This window comes from Pundamilia nyererei, unplaced genomic scaffold, assembly GCF_000239375.1.
Source record: "Pundamilia nyererei isolate P.nyererei 1_Seehausen unplaced genomic scaffold, PunNye1.0 scaffold00418, whole genome shotgun sequence".
NCBI lineage: Eukaryota > Metazoa > Chordata > Actinopteri > Cichliformes > Cichlidae > Pundamilia > Pundamilia nyererei.
This window is the reverse complement of record NW_005187819.1, coordinates 164,315-176,718: the sequence shown is the minus strand read 5'-3', so window position 1 is coordinate 176,718 and position 12,404 is coordinate 164,315. Positions and strand designations below refer to the sequence as shown.

The 12,404-nt window shown below is 43.6% G+C and overlaps 1 protein-coding gene across 1 annotated transcript; it reads left to right on the top strand.

Moving 5' to 3' along the window:
• The first annotated feature begins 2,277 nt into the window (after nt 1-2,277).
• LOC102212890 (reversion-inducing cysteine-rich protein with Kazal motifs-like) lies at nt 2,278-12,398 on the top strand. The gene is made up of 4 exons (XM_005753287.1): nt 2,278-2,528; nt 2,889-2,962; nt 7,056-7,211; nt 11,453-12,398. Exons 2-4 carry the CDS (start codon nt 2,945-2,947, stop codon nt 11,663-11,665), a joined length of 387 nt encoding a protein of 128 aa, XP_005753344.1. The 5' UTR covers nt 2,278-2,528; nt 2,889-2,944; the 3' UTR covers nt 11,666-12,398.
• The last annotated feature ends 6 nt before the right edge of the window (nt 12,399-12,404 follow it).

The window sequence follows — 12,404 nt, the reverse complement described above, 5'->3', positions numbered from 1 at the left end:
GGGTCCAGATGGCATCAGCTCAAGAGTGGTCAGGTCCTGTGCAGACCAACTGTGTGGGGTGATGGAGCACCTCTTCAACCTGAGCCTGAGGCTGGGAAGAGTCCCACAGCTCTTGAAAACCTCCTGTGTTGTACCAGTGCCAAAGACATTCCCTATTCCGAGCAGGGTAAACTGTTCCCTCGATGTTTTTCTTATAAGGGTCTTCTGAATCGCTCTTTGTCTGGTCCCTCACCCAGGACCAATTTGCCATGGGAGACCCTACCAGGAGGCAAAAGCCCCCAGACAACATAGCCCCTGGAATCCCTGGGACACACAAACCTTCCACCATGGTATGGTAGCGATTCACGAAGACGGCCCTGGTGGTTGCATTTGTTTGATTTCTATTTATTGAGAAGTAGAGATCCATGTTTTCTCCTATGAATTTTATGAAGTCAGAATCTTGTAACCAAATTTTAGGGTGTAAGCGCCAGTTAAAATAGTGTTTGTTCACTTGTACAACATTATAAAATAGCGAGACTGGGGCATGATCTGACAGAACAATACTACCGTGAATACTGTCAGTTACACTAGGTAACAACGATGAGGAGATAATAATCTATTTGAGAGTGGGTTTTAAATGTTGAAGAGTAGCATGAGCATTCCGTTCTGGTAGGACTTTGAGAGATTCAAATCTTCTATATATTGAAGTAGTTTCTTTCTTGTTTGAGAATGTGAGGTATCTGTCCCTGACGAGCGATCAGTCTTTGGGCCCAAGGTACAATTTAAGTCACCTGCCAATATGATCTTATCAGGAAGGGTGGCCATTAACAAAAACACATTCTCAAAGAATAATGGGTTGTCATCATTGGGGCCGTAGACATTAAACAAATTTATATTTCCTTTCAAGAAGGTACCTTGGACCACCAAAAATCTACCCGCACTGTCATAAATAGTGTTATTTACCTGAAAGGGCACTGAGTTGTGAATTAACACTATAACCCCTCTAGAATGAGATGGGAAACAGGACGCTAGTACTTTGCATGGCCATCTCCTTTGTACTTTCACCAAGTTGTTTCTGAGTCGATGGGTCTCCTGGATAAAAACGATTGAGGACTTCAGATGCTAAAGCCTGGTAATAACCTGCTTTAGCTTAGTCACTTTTACCATCCCCCTTACATTCCAAGAAGTAAATTTGAACTTCTTATTTGGAAGCACCTCATGTTTTGAGGAGTATTGAAAAAACAAACACAAAGCTGAAAATCTGCCATAAACAAATCTCCTTAGCTATCACCCCGAACCAGACAGCCCTCCCTCCTCTGCACTCACCGATCCAGTGTAAATAAGGGAGCAGTTAGACCAAACCAAGCAATCTTAAAAGAACAAAATACAACTAACAAGTTCTTCATGTCTCCCAGCGATAGTAAATATTTTCACGAAAATGTATATCTGAAATGTTCATTGGAGTCTCTTCTGCAGCTTATAACACAAGTGAAGAACCGATTACTTCTTGGGACAAAAGTTTATTTGTGAGGAGAGCTACCTGTTTAACAAGTGCATCAGACTTGTTTTTCTCTGAGTTAACTGTGTCTTCTACGTTGCTAATTCGCACTTCTGCTTCATCCATGCGTGCCAAGAAGTCCTGCCTGCACGTCCCTGTTAACGTCCTGTATGGCTTCCAGCACCACATCAATTTTCGTGGAAAAGTCATTTCTGATCTCGTGGAGAATCTGAATGACATCCATGTTGTGTGCCGTTCCAGTATTTTCGCCTACGGGTAGCTCAGGTCTAGCATCATCTGCTGAGTTAGCTTGACTACTAGCGTACGATACATCGTATTCCCCATTTGGAGAAGGGTTAGTTTTAATTTTAGTGCCTTCTTCGCTGGCATATTTTTGCATGATATTATACTAAATGGCCACAGGTGGTAAATTTCACTGTTCGTGGAGTAAAAGTATAATTCTAAGGCTTTTATCCAGGGAGCTCACCAAAAGCCATATGTTTAGCCACGCCCCCGACATTTCACTGTTTTACTCTTTGGTTTGGTGTTGTTCTGTACTCTATTCTTTTTTACTCATAACTAAAAGAAGTTTAGTTATTGTTGTTTTTTTGAATTTGCAAAATCTTCTTGTTGATTGATCGAAGATGACTCACAGTTTTGTCCATTTGAAATTATTTCAAAAACACAACAAAGGTACATTTTAGTTTTGTCTAGTGCTTTTTATCAGACTAACAGCTACCTTAAACATAGCTTTTGTTTGTATGTATGTATAGTACAAAAAGAAGACAATCAAATACACTTCCCATAATGTAAATAGTGCCTGGTGTGTTCTGTCCTCAGGAAGGCTGCAGAAAGCCAAAACAAGTCTGTGGCCATAATGGCGAAACCTACAACACGGTGTGTGGCGCCTATTCTGACCGTGTCACTGTGGACTATGAGGCCCCCTGCAGAGCTGTGGGAGCCGTCTCTGACGTGGCCCCTGACTCAGCCTGCAGTTTGGTTTCATGTCCAAGTCTGTCCACTCCAGGCTGCCACCCTGTCACTCCACCAGGTGAGTGGAGTAGCACCATACATGAAAAGGTTAACTGGGGTCAGCCAGCAGATAAAATTACACCGTGTACATGACATTTATGTAGCGTCATGGGCAGTACGGTGGTACAGTAGTGAGGACTGGTTCCTGGCAGGGCCTTTCTGTGTGGAGAGTGCATGTTCACCCTGTGCCTGCATGATGACTGCAGCTCCCTCAGGCCAGGACATGCATTTTAGGTTAACTGGTGATTCTAAGTTGACTGTGGATGTGAAGTAAAGTGGTTAAAAATGTCTGAAACACTTTTAACTGTCAGTACAAGTAGGATAGTGTCACATAAAGACGTTGCATTTTATTATAATATGTTCTCTGAACTTTATCCAGGAGCCTGTTGTCCCATATGTGCCAGCATCCTGCAGATCCTCTGGAGCAAAGAGCGAATGAACACGTTCTCAAAGGTATGGACGGTTCACAGCTGTTTGTTTGTTTAGGTAACAAATCCACTGTCCAGTATGATATGTTTATGAATGATTTATGCTGATGACAAAGGGAGTTTCAACGTACTATTTTCTTTAATCAGTGTTGTTAGGTTTGACTTATAGGTAGGGTATGAAAGCTAGAGCAGGTAAAATCAATATTGACCAGTTTTCATGGTGATGTGTCGTAACAACCAGTACAATCCACACATTCAAAGAAATCAAACATACATGTCCATAAGTTATGTGTAAGAATGAGAAATGACACATGTAAAATGAAGAAAGGGAGGTGCAAAAAGGCGTGGAAAGTTATGACACCAGCTGAAATCTGTCAGTAAATAGAAAGCAGTCCTGCAAACTAATAGAAGCTGGTTCAGTCCCCACTGATGGCCTATAAAACGCTGTCTCATTACCGAGATGTACACCAGAAACATTTCATAATAGATAAAACCGTGAGCTCTCAAGATATTCACATCCTTATTTTTCGAAAACATACTGAAAGCACTGTTTAGAGAAGAACTACTGAAGGTTCCAGTGGGCACTGTTGGGACCACAATCCCAAAGCATCCACTATAAACTGGCTACAACCAGGTGCTGCCCTTAAGATTTCAGGTAGAGGAGTAACAAGAATGATCAGAAGGGTTGTACAAGAACCAAGGACGACTTGTGGAGGGCTACAGAAGGACCTGGAATCAGCAGGTACAACTGTTTCAAAGAAAACAATAAGCAATTCACTCAGCCGCCTGTATGCACACTCACCATGCAACACGCCGTTGTTTAAGTAAAAGTATGTTGAAGTCCGTTTAAAGTTTGATGAAATTTGCCTGTGAAGTACTGGGAGACTATGGTCTGGTCAGATGAGACCAAGATTGAACTCTTTGGATGCCACGTCATGTTTGGAGGGAAAGGGTACTGCATATGGCCCCAGAAACACCATACCCAAACTGAAATTTGGTGCTGGGAACATCATAGTGTCGGGCTGTTTTTTCTCTATACACCGCTGGCATTCTTCATGTAATTGAATGAAGGATGAATGGGAAAATGTACCAACACATTCTTGATAAAAATCTGCTGCCAAGATGATGAAGATGAAAAGAGGGTCGTTGCTGCAACAAGACAATGATCCCAAACAAACAGCCAAAGGAAGGAAGCTAAAGCTGCTGGAAGGGCCCAGTCACCTGACCTGAATCTGTGGAAAGTGCTAAAGCTAAGAGTTCATACAAGGGGCCCACAAAAGCTTCAGGGTCTGAAGACTGACGGCCAAAATCAGGAGGACAATAAATGTTCCCCATGTGGATCAAATAAGCTAGTTCAGTACTTTGTGCTGGTGTCATTTCTCATTAATACGCCACTTAATTGGATTTCTCCGTGTTTGTGGATTGGATGGGTTGTTAAATACACCTGGTGAGAATTCAATAGATTTACTTATAAAATTTGTGATGTGTTATTCCCACACAGGGATGCTGTGTGAGACTTTCTCTGAGCCGCTCTAGCACTGTCCTCTATGGGCAAGGGAGATGGAGGAGGCTGTGCTTATGACATTCATGGGAGAACTGTAAATCCTGTCTTGATGAGACTGACCTTGGATGAACGAGAAGGATGGTGGCTACATTTTGATGTATATATTATACCAGCGGTCCCCAACCCCCGGGCCTCGGACCGGTACCGGTCCGTGAGTCGTTTGGTACCGGGCCGCTAGCGTTGAGGCTCAGGTGTGAAATGTCTGGTTTTCAGGGTTTTTATCGGTTTTCAGCGTTATTTTGTTATTGTTTTTATCATTAACTCGGTTTTCCTGGGTCTTTTCACGTGTGTTATAAATAAATTATTTTTTTTTTGGTACCGGTACCGGTTTTATTTTGTTGTATTTATCCGCGACACCTTAAAGGCCGGTCCATGAAAATATTGTCGGGCATAAACCGGTCCATGGCGCAAAAAAGGTTGGAGACCGCTGAATTATACCATCAAACCCATAAATATTTGGACAGAGACAGTTTATGTTTTTTTTATTTTGGTTGTGTACATTACCACAATGAATTTGAAATGAAGCAACTCAGGTGCAGTTGAAGAGCTTTCAGCTTTAAGTCAGTGGGACTGCCTAAAACTGTGAGGACCCAAAGCATTCTTCTAATGCAGTCTCTTCATTTTAGGAGCTCAGAGTTGGACAGATTGGTGCAGTGTGCAGCACTGTAGCCTCACCTGAGTTCAGTTCCACCATCAGCCTTTCTGTGTGGAGACTGCATGTTCTCACTGTGTTGGCGTGGGTTCTCCGGGTACTCTGGCTTCCTTCCACAGTCCAAAGAAGTGCAGTTAGTGGGGTTAGGTTAACTGGTAAATCTAAAGTACCCATAGGTACGAATGTGAGTGCGAATGAAAGACCAGACAAAGGGCGATTTAGAAGAACACCATGGGAACCGTTCACCCTGCCTGAGATAGGGTTACCAGGCCTCGCCCTAGAGCCAGGCCGGCAGAGGGTGCCCGAGGGCGAGCATCTGCTGACTGTAGAAGTAATATTCATCCAGGAAGGTCTTTTCATTGGCCTTCAGGTCAACGGTGATCCAGGGTTTCTTACTGGGAAAACAGACATACAGTCCTAGTTGGGAGGATGTATCCTCACAGAAATGTGTATGGTCTGTGCTGCTGTTGATGTCTTCCCCATATGGATCATCCCAGTCTGTCGCATCCAAGCAGTGCTGCAGGGTCTGGCTGGCATCCTGACTCCACCTCCTCACAGACTTGGTGGAAACAGGAAGTCTTTGAACACATCAACATGCATACATCCTGTGCGTTCTCAGAGGTTTATTCATTTTACAGACTGCTGGGAGGTTGTCAGAGTCAATCATCACAAACGTCTCAGGGTGTTTACACTGTAGGTCAGCTACAGTCGTGTGGAAGAGGTCACACAGAGGTCATCAGCTGATGCTGGTACATAAACACCAGTCAATAAGCTGAGGGTGTACTGAGTGATCAGCACTAGGTTACTCTATAAAATTGTCTTTCTTTTCCCAAGCACATCAAAATAGTTTACAACATAACAGGTTACACATCACACCACAAACAACGTCTCTATAAAAGCATAATTGGGAATCCTAACATCCAGAAAATATAGATCGATATGTAGAAAAAATCAAACCCAGACACTCAGAGGAAGCCATGCCTGCCTGGATTACTTCATGTCAGAGGAAGAGCACAGCCCAAATGTGAGTGAGGGAGACAGTGATGTGGAGCTGCTGATGGATGTCCTGATCATAAATCAGTAAATGTTGTGGTGTGATGAGGCTGTAGTAACCTGTGCTTTTCCCAAGCACAGGTTACTACACTGGAACGGTCACCACACAGTCTCTTGTGTTATAAAGTGCTTCACAAACCTGAACATTACGGCTAACAGCTGTAGATTTTCCTGTTTCAGTGAAGCTAGCCCAACAACAAAGAGCCACTTAGTGTTTAACACAGTGACAGTGGACAGGTTACCAACATAGGACTCATAGTTGCAGCTGGGGGCGGCACAAACGTGACCCCCTCAGTAGCTGGCTAACATAAACTGATGTACTGACCCAACCAACCAATCTGGTGGCATCACGCTCTGTACTGACACAACATGGTGCTGAACATGTTCTGTAACCTTTTATTTTAAGCACTTTGGTTTTTAAATCCAGGCAGACAGACAGAGTGAAGTCTTTTTTTCATGTAAATGAACTACTGCTGTCAGCGTTAATCTCGTTACAATGACGTTAACGCCATAACCGCATTAACGTAGCAAATCTCCATTAGTGTCAACGTGTTAGCGCGGTGACGCGTTAGCGCTGTGCAGCCCCACAAAGGGGAGATTTGCTGCGTTAATGTGGTTATGGCGTTAACGTCATTTTAACTAGATTAACACTGACAGCGCTACTAGAAATGCATCGATTTCTGTAGTAAGCTCAATGCTGTCATTATATTTGTGTCAGTGTTTTCCAGTAAAGACAGATACTGTGGTGCTGTGCTGGGAGCATTTGTTGCCCTCATTAAAGTGTCACTGACCTGTTGTATGAAAGTTGGACAGCAACATGAATGTAATGCTGTGTGTCGCTGCGTGCAGCTGAACAAGAAGCAGCCGGTGACGGTCCACGATGTCCTTCAGATCCTGCGGCCTCACATCTCAGTGCCGCAGTGCGATGTTTTCGGCTACCTGAGTATTGACCACCTGCTGGTGGTCATCATCGCCCCAATGGACCAGCAGCCAACACCTCTGCAGGTAACAAACACCATCGTGCACACACACAGATATAGTCTGTTATATCTGTTGTTCTGCACACGCTTATGTGTTCTTTACTTTGATGAGAATGTGTGAACATTGTGTTCACAGTGTTTGCAGTGAAAGGCTACACTTTAGCTGTGTGACGTTCCCCTGAATGAATTAATAGCATGCATTTGTGTGTGTTGCTGTCACATGATCTTTTAATCACGTGTTCTGTTCGGCAGTCGTGACGAGCGCAGTTCAGGTCTCAATGCTTTGCTGTGCCAAACACATTGTTTCCCCAAGAAGAGCAGCTTTGGCGCTCTGTAGGCTTTATTGGATTTATTTATGTTATATTATTATCTGTGTGGATGCTGCAGTCGACGGGGTGAAGGCTGAGGGGAACGTTGGAGATGAACCAAACACGTCAGGTCTCCAACTTTATTTCGTTACAGGACCAGTTGATCAAATCCATAATAATCCATCCTTTAGGTTTTAGAGAACAAGACTGAGGAAATCTTTGAGGGTTAGAGTTAGACGAAACTAGACAAAGACATAGAAGCAGCAGCAGGGAAGATAAGGGAGGGAGAGGGTGAAAGATGGGCCCTCCTCCTCCGAGAGCCAGAGAGTCATGAAGCATGTAGTTAGGCCTGGATAGTTGAGGTTCAGTGGGATTAGGCCTCCCCATGCAGTATTTCTACCTAACTCACCTTTTTCACTCACTATGTGTTTATGTGTGTTTCGTGACTGAGTAAAGATGGTGCCAGTGTGTGCGGCAGGCCGTCCTCGTCTCTGTTGTCGATCTCTTTTCCTTGATATTTGTTTATTATTTGTTATCTTTCTGGCACTATGCCCCCCAGATGGTTATGCATTAATCACCTATGACCGGGATACTTTGTTAAATCTTCGTTTCCCCCCCTATGCTGGGTTGGATCAAGGCTGGAATTTGGGAGATGCTACCTTTCCACGTATCATCTCTTCTACTGGTTCATACGGTTCCCCTCTCTGCTCCCCGCCTCAGAAGCGCTATAGGAAGTGGGGCAAACGGAGTGGGTTTCAGGTTCGCTTAAAGGCTTACCTTAAAGCATCAGCTGCAGCTAATTCCCTCACCACCGCGGGGATTATACGACTTCCATCTGCTCGGGATCCATCATCCTTCAGGCTGCTCAACCATCGCTGGATCTGTCCGGTCGGTAAACAAGCCTGTCCGGTTTCTCCGGTAGTCTCTCTGCCTGTTCGTGTTCGGATTGGGTCCCCCAGTGATGGTGAACGGCTCAGGCATTTAAGCCGGCTAAGACGTGCTTCCAGCAGAGATAAGATGCCGATCTCTCGGATGGCTTTATTAAACGCAAGATCGCTGGTCAATAAAACCTTCATCTTAAATGACCTCTTCCTGTCCTCTCGGCTTGATGCTCAGTTATTGACTGAAACTTGGATTCATCCTGGTGAGTCCTCTTCTTTTTCAGAGCTACTACCCCCGGACTGTGTAGTCTTCAGTTCACCGAGGCCTTCGGGAAGAGGTGGAGGCGTGGCCTCTGTTTTTAAAAACAAACTTAAAGTTCGGCAACTGCCCTCTCCTACCTATTCTAGTTTTGAGGTTCAACTTGTGGAGCTTGCCGGACCCCCAACGATTCTATGTGCTGTGATTTATCGACCACCTAAATATAATAGGTATTTTATTTGTGAATTTGCTGACTTCTTAGGTTCATTTTTATTAAGTTATGACCAAGCTCTTATCACTGGAGATTTTAACATACATATTTGTTGTGCTGATGACCCCCTAGCCAAGGATTTTCTTGCCCTAATTGACTCTTTTAACCTTACACAGTGGGTCAGGGAACCAACTCATCTTAAAGGTCATACCTTGGATTTGGTCCTCCCATATGCTTTGGATATTTGTACTATGGACATTGATAATGCTGGTATTTCTGACCATTTTTTGGTTATGTTTGATGTTGAGCTATGTGCAATTGATTTAAATTCTAAAGGCTGTCATCGTCCTGTACGTATCATTAACTCTGAGACTGTGGCTAACTGCATTACGGCCTTTCTAAACTTTGCCTTTTTTGATCCAGACTTCACTGATACAAACTGTTACACACTTCCATTGGTTGATGATTTTGCCAACGCTATGCTATCCAACTGTTGTTCCATCTTATATACTGTGGCCCCTATAAAGATGAAACGTCCCAGAACTTCTCATCAACCATGGCTAAATGACACTCTACGAGCCTTACGTCGTATTGAGACTAATAGCCACAACGCCCGAATGTTATTCAAAATTTTTAATTCAGTGATAAATCCCTGTCCGGACTCTTCGAGCTCGGCCTCTCAGGCTGTCTGTGAGCAATTTCTTAATCCCGCTTGTACAAGTGGAAATACACTAAAAATTACCTCCAAGTGTTCAATACTGAGTATTGTAAAACAACTGATTGACATCAAAATTTAAACAGGAAGCAGGATAAAGTCTGCTTACAATTATCTCTCATAAAGTTATTTTTAGCTGCTTTAACCATTTACAGCTTTTCACATGTTAATGACTTAGTTAATGATCTAACTAGCATAGCAACAGCGTTTCAGGGACATGCAACAACTGTACCCACACTCCGCACATCACGTGTCTGATTAGCCACATTTAGCTTACCGCCGTCGAGTGGATGCTCAGCATTTACGTGGAGCCACAGCTCAGTAAACCTTCTGGTTTCGCTCTGCCCTTGACAACAACAAGTGCAAATACATAGTTTGTGAAAAAGATCAGTTTAGATGGTATTTTTTTTAACTCGTTAGAGGTTAATTTCTCCAGCTTACCGATATCAAAAGTTTTAGTCCGTCTGCTCTGTTCGGCTGTAGAAGCAAGAGACTGAAAACTTGGGAGCTGGTACTAAGGAGGGACAAGAGCTGCCTAGAGCTTCACCGATTGGCTGACATGCGAGGAGTGGAGTAAAACAATAGGCTCTCATCAGAGCTCATCAACCCTCTGAGAAAACTTAACCCTTGTTTGACCAGAGCATATCATATATAATCTGCGTCCCTTCTATGTTTAAATAAATATTTTGACCTCATTTCACTTTCATTAACAGGGACAATAAGAACAGAACAATGAACATTAAATGTTTTAATTTTTCTTCTCTTTTTGTTTGAGATGATTTTAGGAACTGGGTTACACTAACTCTCTCCCTGATTCTATGCGTAACCTGGGTGTCTGTTTGGATAGCTCCTTTAAGCTCGATAAGCAAGTATCATCTGTAGTTAAATCTGTTTTTTTTTTCAACTGCGCCAGATTTCTAAAGCTAAGCATTATATACCACACAGGGACCTGGAGAAACTTATCCATGCTTTTGTGACCTCCAGGTTAGATTATTGTAATTCTCTCTACTGTGGTCTCCAAGCCTTCTCTCTTCGAAGGCTGCAACTTGTTCAGAATGCTGCGGCTCGCCTTCTTACTGGCACTAGAAAATTTGACCCTATTACTCCGGCTCTTGTTGATCTACACTGGTTACCAATCAAATATCGCATTGAGTTTAAAATCTTGCTACTCACTTTTAAAATCCTGAATAACATTGCGCCCAGCTACCTCACTGACCTCCTCAGTTTGTACACTCCTTGTCGTGCATTAAGATCATCAGGTCAATTACTCCCGGCCCAACCTAAGTTTAGACTGAAGACCAGAGGCTATCGTGCCTTTGCTTCAGCTGCACCCAAGCTTTGGAACAGCCTCCCTGCTTCTATTCGAGCCTTGGACTCTATCTAGTCCTTTAAATCAAGATTAAAAGCATATTTGACTTGGCTTTCCCGAGCAGTTAATACCCTTTTAAATCTTTTAATTTTTAAACTTTTAAATCTTTTATTAGAGTTTATTAAATGTATTATTTTTATTAATTTTACTGCTGTTTTTGCCTTCGTAGCATATTTTGTATTTATCTAACTCTCCTGGTCTGTTAGTGCCTCTATCCTGTCTGTGCTTGTGCCTGATTTGTACCCTGTTTTTGACTTATGTTGACTCTCCATATTACTGTGAAGCACTTTGGTGTGCCTTCGGGTTTTTAAATGTGCTATATAAATAAAATCGTATTGTATTATTAACGTGCAGCTTTCTTACATAGTGGGTCTTCCTCCAGCAGCCACAGCAGTCAGCTTTCCCTAGGATCTGCTGCTACCAAGCCCTTGCTCACAGCGTGTTGTTTTTTGGGCCTTTTCCATACAGTATAAAGCACCTTGTGGTGACTGTTGTTGTGTATAAATAATGTTTTGTTTTGCAGATTGAAGCCTGCAGTAAAGAGGCTGAGAAGATTGACTCCCTCATCAACTATGCCAGCCCCACTCTGGTGTCCCACGTCCCTCTGTCTGCCTTCCTCACCTCTGAAATCAAGACATCTTCCATCCACTCCTCAGGGAGCACGCCATGGTCACCTCTGACACCCGCCCTGTGTTTCCTTCTGGGTCTCCTTGTTACACCGGCTCCAGTGCTCTAAGTGCCAGCCTCTGTGACTCCCAGTGCCAAAGTCAGGATGGTGGGCGTGTTCTGGCAGCAATGAACAGACGATCGTGATGACAATCATTCCTATTGACTGACCTGCGTTTCAAACAATCAGGGTGGTTCAAAGCTTTTGTATCAACTGTGTTTAGTGAATAGTTACTCACTGGATTTCCCAGCCAGTGTGTGTGTGTGTGTGTGCGTGTGTGCGCGCGCGCGTGTGTGTGTGTGATAGACACTGTTTATCCATCCGTCCCAGGAGCACCAGGAGGGGGCGCTGATGTGTATGTTTGATTCAAGACTGCACGAAGTATCCTTGTTAAGCAGGACATCACACACACACACATCATTTTTGGTGTCACTACATCCAGGTATCTGTGTACATTGCAAACATACATTGGAACATATATAATGAAGAGCACACGTTTAAAGCCTGTGGTGCATGACAGTGTGCCGCATGTGGACCTGGTGATTGAACCTCTAACCTCAGCAGTATTATTGCTCAAACTGAGCCCAACTAATCCAAACACAGTTTGAAGGACTGGCTAAACAAAGTCTCCAAAGTCAACTTTCCCAGGATATTTAGTCTGTGCCATCGGCCCGTCTTCTGTGAAAAAAGCTCCCAGTTTGGACTGGGGAGACAGACACCCAGGTAGTGGTCTATTTCACGTAGCAGTGACCTTGGTCAGTTTCACCTCATCACATAAAGCTTTCGTCCAAACAAACCTGGTAACACT